We start from the raw sequence: 25,023 nt of genomic DNA, 5'->3' as shown, positions 1-25,023 counted from the left end.
TTATTGAGCACTATCTTTTTGGGAAGTTATCATTGTGCCTAATGTTTTGATCAGTTCCCTCTCGCATATTTCACAAATCTGTTGGTGGCGGGTGGTTGGGTTAGATGTTTTCACCTTGTTGGTCTCGAAGAGCATGTCTCGTCCACCGGCGCTGATCTTGAAGGTGTTGCTGTCAGAGACGCCGTACGAGCAGATCTGACCGTAGGGAAAGGACTCCAAGGCCTCGGCCTCTCCTTGTCGATACAGAGAGACGCTGCCGGCCGCCACCCCCAACAACAACTTCTGGGAAAAACTCCGCGTTGAACCCTGGAGGGGACACTCAAAATGTCAGCGTGACCTTGAAGGCGACATCTGCGTATCCCTCAGGCTTGGCGTGTGAATGCTGACCAGGGTTGGGGGGATTACTTTACCACTTAACTACCTGTTGAAAAATGTAATCACTAACGTAATCCGAATACTATTTTGTTAAAGTGATGTAACTTGATTACTTTCGATGACTTTTGGATTACCCAAATGCCAAATATACCAATAAAATACCTAATACATTGTATTTAAGATGCATGAACAATGTAACCTTGAAAAAGAAGACCAGGAAACCCAAGCTTGTAGATCAAAAGAAAAGTGCCCACATTTTTGGTATTGTGTATTGGATCGTTGGTTGGATCCTTTAACCACGAGGTAGTAGGGGTACCCTTTCCTGTGGTGTCTCTTGAGCAAAAATAAAACGTTCTCTTTCACATGGCAGATAAGATGTGCTTTGTTTTAGTTTACATCAAGAACTCAATATCTTTTCAACACATTAAGTGTTCCGTTTCTAAATTTCCAACACGTCTATCTCTCTAGTTTCAGTAATTGGGATGATGATAGACACAATTCACCCATGAGTGCATTATGTATATGAAAATAGAAGACAAACGAGAATGAGTGCATGAAGTCAATGAATCGATACTTGGAGGGATGCTGTGAAGGAGGGCACATGATCCCACACATTAAATTGCATTCAACATTTAATTTCCTTCGTTTATACCTGGGTGTTGATATTGTCTCATTAATTGCACTTTAATTACATGGCACTTTTCAGTTAGTTTTGCGACGTTTTTGGTCCGAGCCATGTTTTGAAGTCAGGCAACTTGGGCGCAGGCTTACGAGGAGCGGGGTCATTAGTGTGCTGCGTGTGTGGCATCTGAATGAGGCCGCCAAGAGACAGAAGAGTGAGCAGACAAGAAAAATGCAAAGAAAGCTAATGCGAACAAGGAAAATCCTCCGAAAAATTCAAACTAACGCACACCAGACTTGAATATTGTCCCCTGATGTGTGAAACATAAAAATGGCAGGAAAAACTTAAAAAGACACGTCTCCGTTTAACATTTGTTTTAAATGCTTTAAATAAAATTGTAATTCTGCACAGTTCCTGTTCGTTGTGAATGTTGCACTGTCAGTGAAACAATATTAGGCAAAACATGATGGAACTTGATTTTATTTATGTTCGTCCTGGTGTCAAATGGCCCATATCCCGGTGGTTGGGGACCACTAATGAAGCTCGCTGTTTCAATGAGATTTGCGCACTGCTGTTTGAATATTGAAACAATTTCATTAGCATTGCAGTGGTACTTGTATATGTACCGTTTGGATATTTGGTAGATTCATTTGCCACAGTGCCGAAAAGGATCAATGTTTCAATATTTATTTTTCACGACTATTCAAGGTTTGATTTAGATGTGGAGAAAAACAGGTCTGGGTTTCAAGAATGACACGAATGTTAGACACGAACAACAACTCACGATGCAGAAGTCGACTTCATAAAGCGTGCATCCAAAGCCAGACCATTGGCGAGCAATGGCCAGGTAGGCGGCCATACTGTCTCTGCAGCTGGAGCCCGCCAGGCCCTTCCAGCGCTCCAAGATGGCTGCCATGACAGCAGCTGCCTCCTCTTTCATGCAGCTGCACAGGCGCAAGTCCTTCTCCACCTTTTGCTTATGTGCCGCCGTGTGGCTCCACAACGCCCCCGCCAGTAGGCCGCTGGGAAAGTGCTGGGTGGCGGGGCACACGGCGGGCACCGCCACCTTGCAGGGTAGTAGTGCCCGGCCCACCAGGACGTGAGCTTCCAACAAGTGGTTGGGGAAGAGCTGGTCCAAGGGCGGGAAAGGCGCGTGTGTGCCAAAGTCCCCCAAAACCACCTGAAGCCGGAGAGCCGCCAGCGTTTTGAGGTCGTCCTCGCAGGCGGGCAGCTGGCCGCGGATCACCATCTCGTGGCACTGACGGTTCAAAATACAAGGTCAAAAATACAATACACTTGCCCACTTACATACGAGCTACTCTAGTTACGGCAAATTCGAGATACAACAGGTCTTTCGGGCATAACTATAGCCCGACAAATGAGAGATAATCTAAGTTACAAGAATTTCCAGACGCTACGACGAGAGGGGAGAGTTCACGAGATGGCGCATCAGCTAATTCTCGTCCGTCATACAGACCAGATCCCGCGCCCTTGTGTTGTTTTTGTTGCTCCCTCACTCCTTCCACACCCCTCTCTTTCACTCCTCTACCAGGATGCATACATCTCCATTTTGATTTTTTCTTATTACTGTATTTTATGTTAAATTATTATTTATTTATTGTATTTTTATTGATAAAAAAGACGTGTTTTATAGCTATTTGGGTTAACTTGGATGATTTGGGGAGGCCAGAAACAAATTAATTGGTTATCAGTTATTTCTTATGGTGACGTTTTGTTTGACAAATGAGAAATTCCAGATACAAGCTCGATCCAGTATTAAATCATCATCGTATGTAGGGAGGGGGCCACCGTACTTTTTCCAATAGTGGCAGATGGCTATTATTTATACAACTCAAGCTCATCCACTGAAATACATACTTGATAAATGTTGACATGAAAACCAGGCAATAGTTGCTTTCTAGCTGACAAATAAAATAACTGTGGCAACAACTGACTACGTAATTAAAGAGCATATTATAAAGTTAAAGTTTAGTAGACACTCAAAGTAAGAAGAGAAGACATCAATGGATTTTTAACTTGCAAAGAGAGCAGGAGAGCCCACACCTCCGATAAGAAATTCTAACCTGTTCTTAAGGCCCTCCACTGAGCCCTTTTTATATTAAGACAAAAAAGCAGGTCTCATGGTTCGTAAGCCTTTTAATGCTTTTCAAGCCCTTTTTAAGCACTTTCAGGCCAATTTTCCAGTCCCTTCAAAGGAAGAAATCCAACGCTGATCAAAAGACTGACTTTTATGACTAAAATAAAGTCGCTATCTTGCTGCTAGCACAATATTTGTGCCATTTTGGTATGTTCCTATCAATGATCCATGGTCTTTTTGTGTCATTCGTCTGCTGTAAACTGACCTGAATTCTGCCCTCCTACTTTAACAATGCACGCACAACCGAAAGAGTAAATGTAAATGGTCTGCATCTATATAGCGCTTTTCAAGTCAATAAAGACCTCCCAAAGCGCTTTACAATGTGCTTCACACTTTTCCCTTTTACACACTAACCAACCGATAGCAGTGTCAGCCATGCAAGGCAACTACCTGCTATCAGGGGCATTAGTTCAGTTCGACATACAACACGGAGGAGCCGGGACTCGAACCTGCAACCTCTTGATCCCAAGACGAGCGCTCCACCTTCTGAGCCAATGCCGCCCTGAGTCGGTTCTCGAAAAAGAGTCGGAATTGCCATGACTAGTCTTCTGCATCCGTCTTCTTGGATGCGATCAGTATGGGAAAGTGACGCTTCACATGACAACTGAGGGCGAAGCTCCCGGCGTCATTTTTACGCACTTGTTTCGATTTTCTTAATTTATTGCGTGGTCTATGGCAAGAAGCATTTCCCAGCACTTCACGTGGTCTAAATAACAAAGTGGCATCCTATGTACCGTATTTTCCGCACTATAAGGCGGGTTCTTTACTGTGCATATGACAATAAACACTTGAATTGAATTTAGTTTAAAAAAAGACTCATCACAGAAACATCAAAATCGTTCTAAAACAAGATACCGGGAAAATATAAAGACGCATAACGCACCTAAGTTCTTTTGCAGCCTTCACGTTCATTAATGATACGTACCATGGTCTTCTTACAACCGTGAGTGTAGTAAATCCAGGAGAGTTAAATATTTACAAATACAGAATAGTAAAAATGGTTTTCTCCATGCCATAGTGCAACCCAACCTGTGATTCACATTCATCTTTTTCAGCCAATTGCAGGCTTTGTTTCACCCCTTTAGCCTATGCGAGCCTGTAAATGATAAAAAGGATCCGCCCCCTTTACCTCCGAATAACTTTAGCCAATAGTGACTGATTCAAATGATGATTGACACATTGGTTAGGAAATGAAACGCCGGTATATAAATCCCAGCATACACCGCGGACGACTTCGCCTTCGGGGGAAAATCTAGTCGGCGGCTGATGCTTTAGTTGCAAGACTTTGCGACTTCATATTGATCCATATATAAGGCGCACTGTATTATAAGGCGCATGGTCAGCTTTTGAAAAAAATAAAGGCTTTTAGGTGCGCCCTATAGTGCAGAAAATACGGTAATGTCTTTTGCAGGGGTCAAATATTAAAAACATAGTTAGCTTATCAGCATCATAGAGCTTCTTGTATTGGAACCTGCTGATCAACCAAAACTTCTTGATTCTATTATGAACTTTTACATTTGAGTTGGCTGTGTTGCAGAAGTTCACCTTGGAAAACATTGCCCAAGCGTAGTGTTTATTACCTGCTCGAAGAGGAAGAGATACTCAATGCTGTCGACTGAAATACTGTCGGCGTCTAGCAGGCAGTAGAGTTTGAAGCACAGTTTGCGTTGGCCTTTGGAGAGGCACTCTTGGCTGGACACAAAGCCAACAGTCGGAAAAGGAACCATCAAGACTCAGTGTAGAAATACATTTGTTGTGTGAGAAAAATAAAGAGGTGGTAGGTGGTTTTGAGACCTGGAACACCATTAGAGACCCATTGTATGTAATGTTAACCACCAACAGTGCCACTACATTATTTATCAGTATGTGTGTGCAGTAGCTTGAAGTGGAAAAGCTTTTCTTGCGTCCTACCGGGTGAGGATGTCTGCGGCGAGCGCACCGCCCGGCACCGGCTGCTCCCACATCGCGTTTTGCTCGTACAGCGCAAATGTGTTCTTGCTGTCTTTCAGGCCCAGCCTCTGCTGCATCCTCTGCACCACCTGAGGAACACACAAAGTGAGCAACGAAAATGACCTCACTTTTGTACGTATTACTTTTTTGGGGAAACGGAAAATGAAAACGTAAAGAGTGTAGCGTAGTTGGAATAATGTTTTGATCCACATGTATATTTGCCGACTCTTTGTGATACCCAGTCTGGTTATTTCAAATCTTTCCACCCACAAAATACTCACGATATGTGATTCTTCACATAGTCATAAAACCTAAGATTAGGTTTTGCAAATGGATTGCCGGCTTTGATAATGCCAGGAGACAAGTTATTTCATAATTTGTAAACCAAACACTTTTGGATTCCCTGTGGGGCCTCAAAACATGGTTGCATATTTTTGGCTTGTTTTGTGTAGAGCAAGGAAAATGTATACACTTTTTGAATTAGTACTGTAGGACATATTTTCACGAATTTCATTATAGTGAATTGATGTTCCTTTGCAGAAAATGTTGGGTTAAAATATTGTTATTCAATTACTTTTTGTCATGGCCCCCTAGGAAGAAGAAAACCTTTCACGAAACAAATGATTGCTCGATATTGATGTGGACTGTCTCTTCTGTCTGTGCGTTTGGTGAAACAACTCAAGCGAGTATGAGTGTGATTGGAGTGTACTGTATTTAAGTGATTTATTTGGCTACATGCTGTCCACTGCCAACATTTTTAGACACAGTAAGAGCACTGGTATCTCCTCTTCTCCTTGCCTCAGATGCTACAATTGATTCCTCATATTCTCTCGTCTTTTGGAAGGAGACCTTTGTTTGTCTCTTTATCTCAATCTCTCCATGCCTGCCTTTCTCTCCCTATTAAGAATTTGTTCAAGGTGGAACTTGAGGGTTTACTATACTTACTACTTCATACTCTGTGGGCAAATTCTCCTTCACCACCGAGCACATAGGCTCCCAATAAAAGCGCCACTGCCCCGTAAGTGCATAGGCTACCAATAAGAGCGCCACTGCCCCTTAACGAAATTGAGGTGTGTTTGCACTTTGATTCTCAGACGGTTAAAAAAAAAACAAGTTCCTCCTGACAGAGCCTCATGCACCCCACTATTTGAGAAACACTGGGTAAGTGCAACACAACCTTTATAATGTAAGAATAATGTAAATAATACAAATAATATTTGAAAAAAAATCCCTCACACATAAACAGTTCAGAAATTGACCACCATTGTTGTACATAGTTTAAGGAAATATGTCTTTGTAAATATGGACAGGCAATCTCAATTAGTGATCGTTTCAAAGAAATGTTAATCGGCGACGTTTTATTCTTGCCATTTTCAGTAAACATATCAGCATTGATTTTAACAATCAAATAAAAAACTTTTCTTTACATGATATTGTTTTATTGTTTCCCTCTGTAATTTCCATTATTTACTGTAACACCGTCGAAAAAGGATTGACCAAGGAACGAGCGGTTTCATTTTACAGTGGCTCTTGCAGCCCACAAGTGGCCCATCAGGTTTCAAAATGGTAAAAATATATTTTATAAAGTATATATAATCTCAAAAGGGAACGACAAACTAAAATATTGTGGGAGTCTTGTCCCCAGTGTCCCATCTTGTGGACTGCACTTAAGGCCAATGTGCAAATAGCTGGCTACATTTTTCTGTACGTGCTAATTCCTCTATCGTTTGTTTAAAGACATAAATCAAGTTTCATGCAAAAAACAAAACAAAAGAAAAACTTTTGAGCTAGCTCTTTGGCATATTGAGTCTTTAAATGCAAATTGAGTTCTTAATAAAGGGACTTACATTACTTTAATTCTGAATGTTTCAAAAGCAAATTGATAAACTGGTCTATTTGTAAATAAATATAAAATGAAATCTAGCATATAAATGTAGATGTCTATGTGCGTACTTATTCACAAATACATGAGAATTTTTTTTACCTCTGAATTGCCGAGCTAGCTGATCAGATCAGATCGACTCTACGGCAGATGCAAGAAAAATAAATAAAGTTAAATTAAATATTTTGACTCAAAAAGGGTACCAACCCCTGCTTTAGGCTTTTATTTGTACTTTCATGCAGAATTTTGCCATTGATCGAGGAAAAATGGCGACAGAAATTCAATTGAAATGGATACTTAGTTTTTGCTATGCTTTCTATCATTTGTTGGCCAATAAGACATGAATCCTGAAATCCTGCATATGTCGATAAAGTGAAAATACGAACCTCACTGGCGGTGGTGTGCGAGCTGATGTACAGCTGGCAGCAGCCGGGTCCAGGGTAGTGCACGGTGCACACCATCTCCTGCCTGCTCATCAGCATCTGGATCTCCTCCCAAGATGGCACACACTCGCGGCACTTGGTCTTCTCTAGAGCCTCGCTGATGAAGGAGGCATAGTTGTCCATCTCAGATTCCGGACTCTGGTTTTGAATTCTACAAAAGGAGTGACAACGTTTCATTTGCAAGTCCAGTCCTAACAGAGGATATAATTGTCTATGAATCGTCTACACAACCCTGTTGGACAGATTAAGGGTCAGTGCGAGCAATAGATGTCAAAAAATATTTTTTTCAACATGACTGGCAGACTATAAATGACTGTATTATATATAGAGGGGAATATTTTAACATAAGTACTAAATAGAATAGCAACAAAAATCTCACCCCAACAAAAAACAAATCCACTCAGGAAAAAAACAAAAGAGCAATTGTAACTAATTGTGTATTATTTTGCGCCTCTTAGCGGTATAAAAGTTTGCCAAGAAAAATCAATGTTTATTTGAATAACAAGCAAAAATACATCAACTTTTGTTATGTTTAAACTTTAGTGGACATTCAGAATAAGGAGTGAAAACATCAATGGGTTTTGAACTTGCAAGGAGAACCAGGAGAGGAGCCTTCATATGAGTGAGCTTCATCCCATCTTAAAGCCCTCCCTGAGCCCCCTCTTTTCATTAAATCTTCAAAGTTACAAAAAACAGATAACTCCAAAGGGAGCTGGAAAACAAAGAACTGCCACATGATTGGCTGATAGCGACAATTAGGTAATAGTCAAAACAACAAACAGTGGACAATAATAGTCAACCTTTGAAATCTCCTTTGCATCTTTTAATATTAAAAACATGATAAACGTATCAACTATCACATAAACATCAAAAGATAAAAAAAATGAAAAGAAAAATAGTGCGGTTTGTCAAGTCTGGTTTGTTTGTACAGCCCTTAATCACAAGAAGTCTCAAATGGCTGTTCAGATTACAGACAGGAAAAACACAAAACCTCAGCATGAGGAAATTAAGAAACCCTGAGAAGGGATCGCACATGAGGTGACCTCCCTTCCATGATGACCAGGCTGCCATGGATGTTGCAACACACAAACATGATCAACATGAAACAAAGGTCATTCATAAACTATAGAATAGAAGTGTGTTTTAAGCCTAGATTTAAACAATTCAACTGAAATTGCAGATCGAATCTCAGAGGAAAGAGCACTGGGGCCCCAAATGGAGAACACTCACTAACCTGCAGATCTTTTCTTGGCTCATGGGACCACAAGTAGACCTGCATTTTATACTATAGGCAGTGTTGGGAATTATGCCATTATAAATAACGCCGCTAGGCAGCAGCAGTATATTCTATTTTTTTTTTTTATATATTTTTTCAGTAACAGGGTAATCTAACTAATAAAAATATAATATTTTTTTTGTTACTAATCAGTTTGATACACCTTTCTAGAATAACGTTGTTGTTACTATAATATTATCAGGTTAATTATCGGACATAAGGTTAACGGACTCAGCCAACATCTAAAAAAAATAATTTTACTAGAAAATCCCAATGACCCAGCGCTGTCAAGCTACATCCAAAAGAGTTCCATGGGCACCTCAGCTGCTCTAAGAGGGCATCTTGGTGCCTGCGGGCACCACGTTGGAGACCCCTGTCGTAGTTTGAATTCTTCCTTGTGCTTTGTAGCAATCGATTTTGGTTGCACTACAGAATGGAGCAACATTTATGGTCAAATATTACACACTGTCCTTTTATAAAAAAACAGTGGAAAAATGAGTAAAAACTTCTCAACTTAACCTTACGTCTTCTATGTGAAATTGGTTTGTTTTAATAACAGAAAATCATTAAACATATATTTTTAAAACCTATGACTGGAGTATTGAAATAATTAGCTTTTCTAACCCTTAATGTCATGGGTGGGAAAATACATGATTTTGAATTGAGGAGCCAAATATGCTTCCCCACCCAACAAAGCCACCCCAATCAAAACAGAACCAACTTGGCAGTCGTAAGAAACACAAATTGTTCCCATGTGTCGTTCTCAGAGTGAGCTGAACCACTTTGAGAGGGCGACACGGCAACTGGACCACGTCGGACCTTTAAAGTTTTATTTTCTTTGGGCTGCCGAAACAAGAAAACGTGAGAACATTGAGCTTTGGCTCTTGGGGACGCTAAAAAGCGCTTCAAAGCCTCGTTTTAGCTAAGCACGCCAAACAGGAAAGGGTGTTTCCGCTCCTGCCAATGGCATTCACCTGCCGCTTCTTTGCCTGATCAGCGTGCCAGCAAAAGTGTGAGCAGCCAAGTCTTATAAAGCTTCCCTTTGAGTAGCCCAGGTGTGAAATGAAAGAAAAAAACATTATGATGTTAAAGGTTTAGTCCTCACAAGAAAAAAAACTTGTGCCAGTCATAAACATTTTGTCATTTTTCTCACCCAAAAATATCACATTCTAAATAAAGACTTCAATAGATGAAATAACTCGTGCGGCTGACAAAATACAGAGAAACCTACTTTGTGCTTCGGTTATTTCGTCTGGTTCGGGCCTGTGACTAAAATCTTACCTCTAATAACCACTTAAATAAAGTGTCACACATCTGGGAATTCTAATGGATTTTTAATCATTCATCCTAAAATAAAAGAAAGAATCCATGTTAGAACAACTTCAGGCACGCCTCAACAAAAAAAAAAGGATGGAAAAAAAAAAAAGGGGGGGGGGGGAAATTAACTTACATAACGCAAGGAAGCAGAATCGGCTCATGAGAGGCATTCAAACCAGATTTCTTTTGAATTACAACGAATGTGGGAATTCTTTCAGTTTCTGAAACATAATTAGGAATGTTCTAGTGAGGCTGTTGGACCCCACATTTGCACCCTTTGGTTAGCCGATTTGATTCCCTGCACATTAGAAGGCAATGTGGAAGCTTTTCTGGGTCCCATGCCCAGCTTCAGGCTTGGCGCTTACAAAGTGAGTGGCGAGAAAAGTACATCCGAACAAAGAGAAGGCGTCAAGTTATTTGACCCGGCAATCACTTCTGCAGATAAGCAACTCGGCTGTTGTTTGATGAGGGCAGAGAACGCGAGGTGGATTGAAAAGCTCATGGTGTAAAGAGCTAATTCACAGCTACAAATGCATCCATTTTCTTCCGCTTATCCGGGGTCAGGTCGCGTGAGCAGCAACCTCAGCAGGGACGGCTAAACCTCCCTATCCCCGGCCCCTTCAACAAGCACATCCGATTGAATCCGGAGGCGTTCCCAAATCCATAACTTAAAAATTCTAGTGCCGCTTGGCAATGCAGACCGATTTTTTTCCTCTTTATCTCAGTTTCGCGTTAGGGTTCTCACAACAGCAGCATCTGAGTTTAACTCAACAATTAAGGGAATACAGTCTGAATAATATTATGAGTTGACAAAGACAGTTTTCTTAAAGAGCTGCACATTTTCAACTTTTTTGCATGGCATCCATCTTTCGTCATTCCCTTCTTCTCACTATTTTTCTTTGACTAACTCAATGAGACATACAGTTTTAGGCCACAGACATTATCCAATGCTCAGGATAATTCAATTCACATTGCACTATGTGTCAAAGTGTTCCACGGTCAGCTCTTTCTCTTCTAAAAGAAGAAACCCTCTCAGAAACTTAAAGTTGAGGTGTTGAGTCATACCAAAAATATTTTGATGCTATACTTTTCTGCCTATTTGTTTCAAGATTTCTTTTGTAGTTTTTGATTCACTTTAAAGTCGTGTAGCAAAGGTTTTTTTTTTCTACTTTTGTATCCAAATATACGTTATTAATCTCAAACACAAATGAATAGTTTGTTGTTATGCGCAGAGTGCATTTAAAACTAAGACTGTGTGTTCATTATTTTGTCAAATTATAGTTTAGGTCAAGTCATGTTTATTTCTATAAAAATCCTTGATTCCATTCACTGTGGGTGGGTCTGTAAAATGAGTATCAAATAAAATTTCTACAAACATCTCATCTCATCAACTGCACCGCTTATCCTCAGTAGGGTCGCGGGGGTGCTGGAGCCCATCCCAGCAATCATCGGGCAGTGGGCAGGGGACACCCTGAACTGGTTGCAAGCCAATCGCAGGGCACACGGGGACAGACAACTCACTCGCTCATTCACACCTAGGGACAATTTGGACCAGCCAATTCACCTGAAATGCATGTTTTTGGAATGTGGGAGGAAACCGAAGTGCCCGGAGGAAACCCACGCAAGCACGGGGAGAACATACAAACTCCGCACAGGAAGTCTGGAGCTGGATTTGAACCCACGCAGGAGGTTCTCATGACATGAACTGTGCCGCACAGGCGCTAACCATGCCGTGCTGCCCTAAAAACATGTACTTTGAAAAAAAAAAAAAAACATCCCAAGCCTAATTCTCCTGTGTCATGTCGTCTACAACTGTGTAGAGGTAAGATGTTCAGCCCGAACCTGAGCCCCAAAACGTCAATCATGACGTTCAAGTCGCCCCAGGCTTTTTTCTTGCGGCCGTTTTTTTAAAGATAAATATCCATCCATCATTGTTTTTATTTGTTTCCTGTCTCTCTCTCAAAGTGCCACACTGGACTATTAAGGACATACCGCTGCTGTGATCAATGGCACATATTTTAATCTGCCAAAATAACTGGCAGCCTTAAAATCTTGCCTTCAACTCTTAAAAAGTCCTTCAAGGATGAAAAACTGTTGGTGAGTGCAACCTAAAGTATGCAGACACGGAAAAAAGGTAAATGTTTATACAGTCTTAATTAACTTAGATTTCATTACAAAGTGCATGCTTTAATTTGTTATCATATATCATCTCTCCTCATTCCAAATCCTCACAAATAAAATTTTGGCTAGGTCCTGCAAATCACGTTAACTGATCGGGGCTTTTCTATCATTGGGCCTGGATCAGGTTGGGCGGAACTTTTTAGACCCAAACTTACCTCCAAAGCATTCTCTATTTTACGGTTGATGGTATCAGCGTAAGTTCGTATTCTAATTATTGTCTTCTACATAAAAGCTGTGCTCTTTAAACTGAATGCCGCAAATCTTCAGGAATTGGTCAAACTTGATCCAAACCAACATGATAACAATATGAATAACCTTGTCAAGGGCACTGTATGGTTAGGTCCAATCAGCTGAATACTACCCGTTACAGCAGTGTTTTTTTTCTTTTTTTCCCCCTTTTATTTTCTTTGTTATTGTATGTGTTTGTCTTGCTGTCGGTCACCCCTCTTGAGGGATATGACCATGGTTGGTAGATAGATAGAACAGTAGTTAAATATTGGAATCTTACCTCTTGAGGTGGAATCGCAGATACTTGAGGACAGCGGCACCGGGCAGGAAGGTGCAACTCATGCAGGTGAGCAGCTGCCAGTAGCGCAAGTGGGCGGCAGTGTTAGGTGCAGGCGTGTGGCTGGTCTGCTTGACCAACTGACAGTAGACCTCGTCGCGCAGCGGCCGCAGGTCCAAGCAAGTCTGCAAAACCCCTTGGATAATCGGCACGGCGTTGTGCGCCGATTCCAACTGCTGCAGGCCGTTGAAGAGCTTGACAGCCTCCTCACACAATGAGCCATAACCCTTGCCGTGGTGAGCTGTGAACCATTCACAATGCTTACAAGTGGGAATAACAATATCATGTGACTGTTTTGTCAAACAAATTGGCTGAGCAAGGATTTACTTGCTTGATTTTATTTTTGGGCTTTTTGTGGTATTTTTTATGGCAGCATCAGCAAGGTTGTTAGAGAGAGAGGGGATGGTACTGTGTGTGCAGACATCCACTTATCCCTACCACTCACCCAATCAAATTGCTCTAGGTGACTGGCTGGTGTTTTCATGTGTATGTTTTATGAGCTGCCGCAAACAGAATTCCCTCGAGACAAACAGCCAAAATGGGTTCTGTAAGTGCAGGGGTTCCGCAACCAAAAATGTTAAAAGAACCGTATTTGACCCAAAAACAAATTTGTCTGAAGCCGCAACAAATGTAAAGCTTTATATGAACCTTATAATGAATGCAACGTGTGCTGTGTGTATCTATATTAGCCTACTATAAAAGTGACTAAGTTTAATGCAACTTATCCTGTAGAGAGTGATTGTATGACTTCCTCAAGTTTAACGTCATGACAATGTTTATTATGGTGTGTTTCGTTGCTTTGATACAATGAGAGAATTGCAAAAAAGAAATCCAATTTTTGATGTCATTTTCATTTTGAGGATTTAAAAAAACAAAATGGAACGTGCATAACGTGCATAACGTTCCATTTTGTTTGTTTGTCCATAAAATAAAATAAGATAAAATCCCCAAATGTCATTCAAAGTGTATGACAAAAATCAGAAATCAGTTAATAAAAACAGCTACTTTGTGACTAAAGTGCTTATGACAGCATTGTACTCTTACCTGTTTATAGTGAGTTTTATGAAAAAACAAAACATTAATTGCCAAGGTATCCGTTTGGGACTCGGTCTAGTATCGGCATGTACTTGAAACCAAAGAAAGACTCAGAATTGCCCAAAAATTGGACATCCCCTATTTTTATTTAATGATGACTAAAACATTAGCTGGCTGTTTTTATAGCAGAAAACAACAACATCGGAAAAAAAATTCTGAAAAATGTGAGTCACAATGCAAAACCACAAAAAAAGTGAATTTAATCACAAACATTAGCCAAAGGAATTATCAGTGACAACATTTATGACTTTGATTCATACCAAAAATGTCAAGTTTTCAATGTCATTATTGATTAAATAAAGCAGAAAATTATATCACATTCTTCCTCTCTAGACACCTCCCTTTTTGAGGCTAATACAACAAAAAAGCCAAAGGAAAAGCCAATGGGATGCACATTGAACATACGATTTTAGTACATCACACATAATGTGAATCTAATGCGTCTAAGGACTTACAAGTGTGCTCCAGACTGCCATAAGGGAAAGGCAGCAGAGGGGCGTATAGGGGGCCGTGGGTGTACTTCAGAATGGGGTTGTGTGCGTAGATGTGCTCCACCACCTCAGGGTTGAACTTATTCTCCTGGAAGACAAATGGTGAAAGGAAAGTTATTGAGAAGGTTAATCTCCCTCAACAAAGTGAGTCATTAGAGGTATCCCCAAACATATTTTTTTTGATTGGGCACAGCACGTGTGGTGTTCCTTCCCACTATAAAGCAAGTATTTTGAAAAATATTCCATGTGCCGGGGACTCAAGAAATGTAGTCTCAAAGTTGACCCATTTGGCAATGGCTCTGAGGTTATTGAAGGAACACAGCACTTTCAAAATGGTGAATCCCGTTAACACAATGTGTGAAGCAAGTCCGAAACAGAAAGCAACTTTAGGTAGGCAATTGTGGCTTTCTGTTTGTGTTTTTCTATGCGTGTATCGTGGTTGGGGTAATTTTGGGCAGCTAGCTCCCGGTTAGCGTCAGTGCTGCAAAGGGTTTTCTTGTTTTGTTTGCCCCAGGTTGGCGCTCATTGATTGCCAACTGTGTATTGTGGGGCAAGCAAGCCTGGCGTCACCCCCCGTTTTCCCATTTACCTTGGTTCATTCTCGCCAGCGTTTATCACTGTAGCCAGTGCTGCCTTTAGGTGTTGGTTCCCGTTCAGCCTGGCTGCTCACCGCGTGTTTTTTTTATTGGCCGCCTGGCGTTAGCGCCGGTTTTGCCGTGTTCTTTGGTCTGCTTATTTCCTGCCAGCTTTGTGTCGTCACCGTACCTGATTACGATTTTCAGTGTCTGTCCACGGTTAGCCTAGCTGCTCACTGTATGGTTTTTGATTAGCTAGCCTGCCGTCAGCAACGGTTTTGCCATGTTCCTTAGTTTGTTTATTCCCAGCCGGCTTGGCGTTCGTCGTTGTAGCCGTTCCTGCTTTTTTGTTGATGGTACCTGGTTAGCATGGATGCTCACTGTGGCTTCCTTGGTCGGCTAGCTTTGGGTTTTTACTTGGCGGTTCATTGTGATATTTTTGCCAGTTTGTTGTACCTTTACTGCATCCGCCGGTGACACAACGCCTAGGCATTCTCTATAATGACTACCGCAACACTTGTAACCTCTTAGACTAATTAAAACTCGAAACAATGTCGACTGGCTTGCTAGGGTGCTGGTGATCCTCCGTTGATGTCGCAGCTCAGCATGACAAAGACAAGACATGCTGTCTTCAAAATGCATGATCCCAGAAAATAATTGGAACATACCATCCATATCGTGAGATATTTTCATGCCTGAATATATATATATATATATATATATATATATATATATATATATATATATATATATATATATATATTCTTTTAAAGCATGTATTTTTGCACCACATTTTGCATGTTTTAGAATCTCGGAATACCTTTGTGTGCATCTTGGAATGAGTGGTAGGGGTGACTGGAACACTGCTCTGGGCACCTTCAAAAATGCCAATGAGGTCAAGCAATGACCTGTCAAACGGAAGCAGCAAAATAGGGATGCTGTGTTTTATCTAAGAGGTCTTTGTGTTTCAGTAGTCAGTTTCCCAAACGTCTGGACTAATTTTCATCTTTTGCCAACGGCCACTTCGCCCTACGATGCCGCACCTGTTGCTAATAGTAACATTGGCATTGCCACTCCCTTGACTTTTCCCCCCATCCTCAAACGTTCGCAGCCACCTTTCTCATCGGTGGAGTTAAAGACACACATACCCAGCGCAACAGAGTCGACACATTTTTCTGTGGTGTTTCTGAAAACGCTTGTGATAGCTTCGTATTTTTTAAAGAGCAGGAATGAGACGTGCCGTCTTTGATCATGACAATTGCACAACTTTACGTAACACTCAGTTCTATTTTGCTTCTACAATAGCTGTGCTGGTGTCAAGAGCCAAGACATGCATGCTTGTTATATAAACATGTAAAAAATGTACAATAGCCTCATTACCCAACCACAACAGGCTTGTTAGTTTAAAGCAGCTTTGTTGTTTTTCAATTAAGCGGATTTAGTTAGAAAATTGAATGGTATACAAACATGATGGACTCCAGAGAGCAAGTGTAAAATTATATTTCTGAGATTCATCTTTCCCAAAAACAAGTCTTTCTTTAAAGGTAGGACAATTTACATAAGGTCTCAGTGGCTATCAAACAATGTTTGATTTTCCAGACTGATACCGGTATGAGTATGCATTTCTTGGGTAGTCACCAATTATCATACCATACCACTAGTACATTTCAAAATGCAAAAATAGAGAATTTATGTGTATAATAATATTCTATAAATCATGACAGCGACATGAAATTAATGGCAATTTTAAAGTCCTCTCATTTCTAATTTGTAAGTACTATCCATAAAGGCATGACCGGTATCCAAAAAAAGGTATTGCTCCAATACTGTTCTCTGGTATGAATAGTTGACAATTCCTTATCTTAACAATAAATGTCAAAGCGACAAAGTAATTGGAGTTGCAGTGCAAAATCATTGGTGGCATAACTGGACACCTCAAAACCAAGATGTGGGGGGTTGCCTAATAGTCCATTTGTCCCTGATGCATGAATGTTCAGAATTAAAAATCTGTACCGTGGTCAAAAAGGTCCATTTGCCTGCGACCAACTTTTGCTGGTTAGCGAGATATGTTATCTTATGCTATTATCAATAATAGTATCTGAGAGGAGGGAATAATTATTTATGGTGAGGGTATACGACACATTCACTAGCAGACACACGAGGCATGAGGATTAAGTTCTGCTATCACCTTTTTTCAAACTCTGAGTTAGAAGAAGCCTTTTTTGATTTACATGGCGGGAACAGATACTGCCCGTTTCACTAAGGGAGCTCTCTAAACTGTGCGGAAGGAAAACAGAACTAAAAGCCACGTCCTATATATAACCAAAGACTGTCAAGAAGATCTATGAGATTTATACAGCGTCTCATCTCATCTTATTAGCCGTACCGCTTATCCTCGTTAGGGTCGCGGGGGGGCTGGAGCCCATCCCAGCCATCCGGGCAGTGGGCAGGGGACACCCTGAACTGGTTGGCAGCCAATCGCAGGGCACACAGGACAGACAACTCATACGCTCATTCACGCCTAGGGACAATTTGGACCGGCCAATTCACCTGAAATGCATGTTTTTGGAACGTGGGAGGAAACCGGAGTGCCCGGAGGAAACCCACGCAAGCACGGGGAGAACATACAAACTCCGTACAGGAAGTCTGGAGCTGGATTTGAACCCACGACAGGTTCCCATGACATGAACTGTGCCGCACAAGCGCTAACCACTAAACATCTCAAAATATTTTCAATCTAATAAAGATAACAAAAAGCGGGATCTGCACAAAGTTTCAGCCTCATATGTCTAGCTGGCAAACAAGAAATTAAACTAAACTCTGCAAAGATTAGGAGGTAAAAAAACAATCGCCCTAAAGATGATTAATTAAACGAAGCTTTGAGTTGGCATTGGGAGAAGCAGTCAAAGATAAGCCAATTTCCCTGCATAAACAAAACACAAAAAATCACCCAAAGCACCTGTTTGCCAATTATTTTCTGTAGCTATCCTTCCTAGTAATATGTCCTAAATAGAACTAAGTATGCAAGGCAGAATAGCTGGTGCTTACATTTTGAAACAGAAAAAAATCCACAGTTTCAATTTTGTATTTAAAATAGCATGAAAAAGTGAACACAAAAGATAACTGCGCTTCATTTTCAGCTTTCTTTGCAAGTGGAGAGGCGCTGCTGAAATGTTTAACAACTCTGACAGTTTTTTAACTCGCAGGACAGGTTGGACTGTTAAAGAACTCAACGTTGCCCCCCTCCGGCATAACTCAGCCCCTTCCTGGTCAATCTGCTAAAAAGATTTAACGCTTTAATTTTGAGACAATCGCACTGTTAGATTAATCAGACAGGGGCCCAACGTTGAGTAGACCGCTTATCTGACCTCGTTGAGGCTAGTTTTTGTTGGTATTTCTCCCTTTGTGGACTTGCCTGAGACAAGGAGTCTGTCTGCTTCTCGATTATTCCAGTGAGTTGTTCGCTCTGGCAACTTCGCTTCTAAAAATAACCCTCATCAGCCAACTCCAGTCTTGTTTTTATTCATCCATGGTGACTTGGCACCAAACAATAACTTTTATCTCCACTTTCAGCCTTGGGGTTTGAGCACCAGGGAAATATGATGACATCATCAAGGAGGGAAAAGAAACTTTGGACTTCTGGACCTCCGTGTTGTTCCCATTGCAACTGAGCTGAGAAAAATAACCTGTAGATCATGCTTGTGTTTGTCAGCAAGAGTGGTTTCGACTGTACCTCTATGTCCTGGATTAGGAGTTGAGTGGGCGTCTTGACGGGTGCTTTGGTGTCGATGATTTTCTGGATAGCGCAGGCCCAGTGCACAGCCTCATTGAAGTGTTTAGTATACAGCCTGTAGCAGTGCTTGCGTCCATAAACTGTGACGCTCCAGTAGCCTGGAAGGAGAGAATGGAAACATCAAATTGTATTGGTGATGATTAATCAGCACATTCTTGGAAATGGATTATGCCGAATAAGCCAAAGGAACTGGGTCACAATTGTTCCAGAGTCTTTTTTGTAAAACAGAAGTTGTCTTGTATAAGCCAGTCAGATACACATGGCTCTCATCAGACCTTTGCAAAGTGACTTGGCAATGTGTATTTTTGTTTTGGTCTCCTAATCCCCAAATAATGATGATGGTTTAAAGCCTGGTGCTATTGACATTTGCTAAAAGAATTTCAGTAAGGCACTTCAGAGATACCTTTGCAGGAGCATAGTGTCGCGGAACAATCGCTGGGTTATTGTCTGGAAATATCTCTACAAATAAATTGCTTGACTGTCCCTTATTGCAGCATGGTTAATTATTTTGATTATTTTACAGCTGAGAAGGTAAGGTGTGAACCCAGATTTGGACCTAGTGAACCCGTTTGAGCTCTTGTTTCCATGGTTGGGTTCGTATTGGCTCACCTCATATTCTACTAATGCAATCAAATCCAAAGAAAAATCTCAAAACGATTTGAAAGTAAAATATGAAGAAGTGGCAAAAAATTGAGGAAGTACGAATTTGTCATTCTTGAATAAGGAACAAAACGTTTTATTGCAGCTAAATGAAGGTCATTAAAAAGCCCTGAAGAAAGTCGGATTCATCCTGAGAAAATTCACCATGTTGCACAATGAGTTGTCCAAAGTATTCTGGACAAGGAGGCTAAGTAACTAAACTCCAAACTATTGATAATCATTTTATCAAGACTGCTTTAATGGTGTACTTTAAATATTTTGTTCCATTCAGAGAAGGAAGGGAGTTGGATGCCTGACTTTAGAAACTTTCTAAACAAACCTTGGACCACATTTTGGGCCGAGCAGCATTTGGGGCTTCCCAAATATACTTGCAATTACAGTGCACGTGGGAGCACAAAGAAAACCACAAGACATCACATACATCAGAAAACATCCAAAACATCTGGACTGGAATTTCAGAAAAAAAAATACAAACCACCAAACAGTTAGGAACACTGCAGACATTACAGGATGACAGAGACGTCGAGTGTGACTCAGCCATGTGTCAGCATGCGTGTGCACTCACCAGTCTCCTTGAAGGTCTGCTTGTCTGGCCAAATGACTGAGCAGAGGCTGGTGAGCACCAGCGTTCCCAGCCGGCGGGCTCCCTTTTCTGGGCCGCTATAATAATCCAGCGAGTCTTGGCTGAGCACGAACCAGAAGCGTCGCTGCTTGATCCAGTTTCCACGAACCTCACGCAGAAGCCAGCCTTTACCAAACAGAAAAAGAATAATTCAAATTTAAAGACTAGTGAGATGATGAAGAAATGAAACTGACCAAAAAATAAAGGCAGGGGTTAAAAGGTGAGAATACAAAAACATATGTTCCGTTACACTGTGTAAGCCAACAAATCATTGAGCTGTCGACCCGCACCCGCGTTATAGTAATCTGTAGGAGGAACCACACACACATACACCTTGATACTACATGAAACCAAGATAAGGGATTAAGCCTGTATATGTTTGTTATTTTGACTAAATTAGGCCTCGGTTGCATTAAAACAGGTTAACTTTAGCATGTCTCAGTTTAAAAAAAAAACAAAAAACAAAAAAAAAAACATGTCAGCATTCACAGGATCATTCTAGACATCTTTAATTGTATGCAAAAAACCAGTGAGGGAAATAATTGTCGGGGTAAATTCTAGACAAGGTATACCAATATAGACAGCTAATGGCTGGGACATTCAAGACTGTCATACAGCTTGCATGATTACAGCTTCTGAGTGAGAAAAAGTAGAAAGTCAGAAAGGCCAAGTGTTGGAAGGGAAAGAACAGTGAACAGGGAAATGTGATAAAAGGGCAAAATAGAGGAATGTCGAACAGTTTGTTTTTATCCCCAAGACAATTTGTTAGCTTATCTACTTACTGGGATTGCTATTCTTCAAACACACTGTGTTTTACCTTGAAATTGGAAACAATAAAACGTCCAAACCAAAACTTTCACTCATGCCCTCTCGTGAAGAACGCCGAAAGCATTATTGCCAGCAACCTCGAAATACAATGTGGATCACTGTGCAGACGCATCATAAAACACAAACGTAAAAATGAATTAAACAAAAACATATGTTTTAAATGAAAACAATAAAATGCCTATGTAACAGATGTGGATTTTCGCTGTTCAACAAAAAGGAAAAAAAACGTTCACCCTGCAGAGCACAGTACTCTATTTTATACAAATATGTATTGTGGAGTTGTTCTGTTTGAACTGGAGTGAAGCTAAAAAAAAACTTTTGGCTACCACAGTTTTTTATGAAATATTCATAACAATTGACTTTGGATTTGCTATACATTTCAAGATGTAAATATAAATGGTCTGCATTTATATAGCGCTTTTCAAGTGAGTGAAGACCTCCCAAAGCGCTTTATAATGTGCTTCACACTTTTCCCTTTTACACACTAACTAACCGGTAGCAGTGTCAGCCATGTAAGGCAACTACCTGCTATTGGGGGCATTAGTGGTTCAGTGTCTTGCCCAAGGACATTTCGACGTATAACACGGAGGAGCCGGGAATCGAACCTGCGACCTCTTGGTCCCCAGACGAGCGATCTACCTCCTTACGCCCAAAATTGCTTTTCTTAGAGTGTATGCCTTTTCATGGCCAAATTCAAGCACTTTTAAGGACTTTCAAAGTCAAGTTTTTTTGAGTCTAGTACCACTCAACGGAGGAATCCAGTGGTAGTCATGTATTTTGCAGAGCCACAAATATATCTGGGATTAACATTTGCGATTTTTAATCATGTGTGTATTCCTCGAGACATAATTTTCCGATCTGAAGTAAATTGCTAATACATTAGGGGATCTGAACAAAACGTGTGTAAACATTTTTGAGACAAATCGCTCCCCACATAGGTGTTGGGTAATATAAAAGTAAAATGTAATTTATATCTTCAGAAGCAAGAAGTTCTTCCCAATTTGAATTTACCACTGGGAAACGCTACCTTTTTTTTTTTTGGCATGGTTCACAATTAATTCGTAAACCTTGCAAAAATAGATGTTTCATAGTGCCCTGTTTAGGTAGCATGCGCGGGTCCTCTTGGGTGCGATCCGTAGGGAGTGATGATGCCTTATTGGACAATGTCATACCAACTAATGCCAGCAGCCGTAAATAGCGATACAAGAAGGAATGCAATGGCAAAAACAAGCCAGCATAGAGCAGCGTCTGCATCATTTTTGAGGAGATATTATCTTATCTTGTTTATTTATTGTGTGTTCTATCGAGTCAGACAGCTGAGAAATGTGGCAACAATTTAAGCATTTAAAAGCACTTCATGCAAAATTCAAGCACTTTTCAAACCTTAAGAACACAACATTAAACTTCAAGCATTTTCACTGTTTTCAAGCACCTGTACGAACCCTGTATATGATCTGCACTGACTTACAAGTATAGGGCAACCAAAATAGCTCCAAGCAATGCCCCAGTGTTTAACTAAAAGAGGCAGAGTTTGCAGTGCATCAGGAATGCAGACAAGCTGAACGGGCACAGAACATAAGCGAAATGGATGCGGGCGCACAAAACACCTCGACACTTCTGTCAGAAAAGGCATGTTACACTTCAGCTTGCTGTCACTCACAAAAAATGATGAGCAGCATGAGGAGAGAGAGGAGGAGGGGAGGCTCCTGGGACCTCGTAAACCTGTTCCACATTCATCCCCATCTGGATTCCATTTAAGATCTGCTAATACGTCCTGGTGTGGACCACAGCTCACCCTTAATTTGTTTCATTTGTGACCTTTAAACCCAGCACCCAAATCTCTGCCCCCCATCCATTTCAGCAGAAGGTGGGCAAACAATATTTCTCTGTACATACATTTGAACTCATAGCCATATATTGAGCAGCACTCTTGGATGTTGGATATTTATATTTTACAAAATGATTGGTTTTTGAAAACAAATTAGCCACAATGAGACTTGAAGCGAAAGTGAACTCAAATCATTTATTTTTAACATGCTTTGTATTTTTAACATGGCGCAGTGGTTAGCGCGTGTGCGGCACATTTCATGTCTTGGGAACCTCCTGCGTGGGTTCAAATCCAGCTCCAGACTTCTTGTGCGGAGTTTGTATGTTCTCCCCGTGCTTGCGTGGGTTTCCTCCGGGCACTTCGGTTTCCTCCCACAGTCCAAAGACACGCATTTCAGGTGGATTGGCCGGTCCAAATTGTCCCTAGGTGTGAATGAGCGAGTGAGTTGTCTGTCCCCGTGTGCCCTGCGATTGGCTGGCAACCAGTTCAGGGTGTCGCCTGCCCACTGCCCGATGATTGCTTGGATGGGCTCCAGCACCCCCGCGACCCTACTGAGGATAAGCGGTGCAGCTAATGAGATGAGATGTTTTACGCCTTGGGTTTCCAACGTGGTGCTCCCAAAGCGCAGCTGAGGTGCCTGCGGACCTGTTCAAAAATTAGGTCACCAGTGCTGGGTCATTGTTATTTATTTTATTGTCATTGTTATTTTCTAGTAGAAAAGGAATTTCAGTGGCTAATTGAGTCCATTTACTTCTACTTTTAATAATTAACCTGGAAGTAAAGGGAACTGGTAGTATATAGTAACAACATGGTGATAACATAAATTGTTATTTTTAGAAATGCTTATCAAACCGGATGTTTACAAGTTGCTCTCATCTTGAAAAATGTTAGAGACCCCTGCAGTCCATTCCTTCCCATCAGTCGAACAACAACAACAAAAATACATATATCAATTTATTGAAATTGGTTAATACAAATTGGTGTGTGATTACGTTTGATAAAATCGTGTGATAAAAAAATATATAATCCTACATCTACTATATGAGTGTTCATTATTTCCTCCTTGTCTCCTGTGTGAGAAATATGTGATTCACAACACATAAGATGACTTATTATAATAATTCTAGGTACATGATTATAATAATAATATAATAATGAGCTCTGTCTTTTTCCCGTCATACCCTTTTTTCATTTTGATTTCGGCAGTAAAATTGACTTGTGTGAATGGGGGCATTTTTTGCTGCTGGTTTTCCACTGGAAAAGCCATAATAGCTCAAGCCTCAGGTAACAACTGATCATGACTGCTTTAGAAAGCATGTGATTGGTCGTGACCTGAAACAAGGCCCTGGGGTGGGTATTTTTCTAAGATGTATTTGTGAGTATACAGATATGTACACCAAAATTGTCCAACTCATTTTCACAAAGGGCCGCATGACCATAATGCCTGTCCTCAAAGGGCCTGATGCAACTTATATATGTAACCAACTGGAATTGGAATGTAAAATAAATGTAACTACTCCTTTGAGTAAACTAAATCTAAATTTACTGATTATTCGAGTCACAGAGTTGAACCGAAAATAAAATCACCACACATGTACAATATCTTATGAACTAAATACAGCGATACATCTACATACGAGCTACTCGGGCAACAAGAAATTAGAGATCTTTTGAGCAAAAATGTTGCCCAACATACAACAGAAAATCCAAGATGTAAGAATTTCCAGACATTACCGCAAGAGACCAGGGCTTTAAAGTCATATTGTTATCATCCTATTTATCCTGTTACTGTATTTCGGTGTTCAAATACAATTTGAAAGTGTTTTTAGTCATCAGGAAAACGTGTTTTATACTGAATAAGGGTTCATTTGGATGCTTTTATGAGTCCGGGAACAAATGTAATTATTTTTCAGTCTTTCCATAAAGGGATTATTAGCTCGAGATACAAGCGATTCTAGATACAAGCATGTTCCAGAAACAAATTGCCGTAAACTTGTATATAAAGGTATAACAAAATCTTCTTGGACCTTTTTAGGATCATTAATTTCTCAATTCCTCTCATTGGCATCAAAATGGAAATACTGGCATGTTGTGGCACTGAGCCACCACAACGCATATGTCCCAGTCAACAGGCATTGTGGGAAATGCAAAGGACTCTTTTGACCCATACATTTTTAGATGCTAGGACGTCCTAAGCTTTGGCGGGCCACGTAAAATGATGTGGTGGGTCACATTTGGCCGGTAGGACATGAGTTGGACACATTGACATGCAATTTTATCTGAGGTTAGCATGTTGAGAGTCGCAGTTCATTTACACTTTAATGCATGGCAACTGTCACAAAGAAAAAATGTGATAGCCAAA

At 40.7% G+C, this 25,023-nt stretch overlaps 1 protein-coding gene across 1 annotated transcript in view; it reads right to left on the bottom strand.

The window, feature by feature from the left end:
* Positions 1-25,023, bottom strand: part of plekhh3 (pleckstrin homology, MyTH4 and FERM domain containing H3) — a 57,590-nt gene that overhangs the window by 4,653 nt on the left and 27,914 nt on the right. The window contains exons 4-12 of the mRNA XM_088330530.1: positions 19,949-20,131; positions 18,664-18,821; positions 14,320-14,443; positions 12,713-13,010; positions 7,374-7,581; positions 5,067-5,194; positions 4,736-4,847; positions 1,782-2,255; positions 115-306 (exon numbers count right to left, since the gene is read on the bottom strand). Coding sequence (XP_088186656.1) covers positions 115-306; positions 1,782-2,255; positions 4,736-4,847; positions 5,067-5,194; positions 7,374-7,581; positions 12,713-13,010; positions 14,320-14,443; positions 18,664-18,821; positions 19,949-20,131 — 1,877 coding nt within the window. The remainder of the gene's footprint in view (positions 1-114; positions 307-1,781; positions 2,256-4,735; positions 4,848-5,066; positions 5,195-7,373; positions 7,582-12,712; positions 13,011-14,319; positions 14,444-18,663; positions 18,822-19,948; positions 20,132-25,023) is intronic.

The sequence above is a fragment of the Urocampus carinirostris genome, chromosome 1 (genome assembly GCF_059441175.1).
Source record: "Urocampus carinirostris isolate Australia breed hairy pipefish chromosome 1, RoL_Ucar_1.0, whole genome shotgun sequence".
Classification (NCBI taxonomy): domain Eukaryota; kingdom Metazoa; phylum Chordata; class Actinopteri; order Syngnathiformes; family Syngnathidae; genus Urocampus; species Urocampus carinirostris.
The sequence above is the reverse complement of the archived record's forward strand: the minus strand, read 5'-3'. Positions and strand labels throughout refer to the sequence as shown.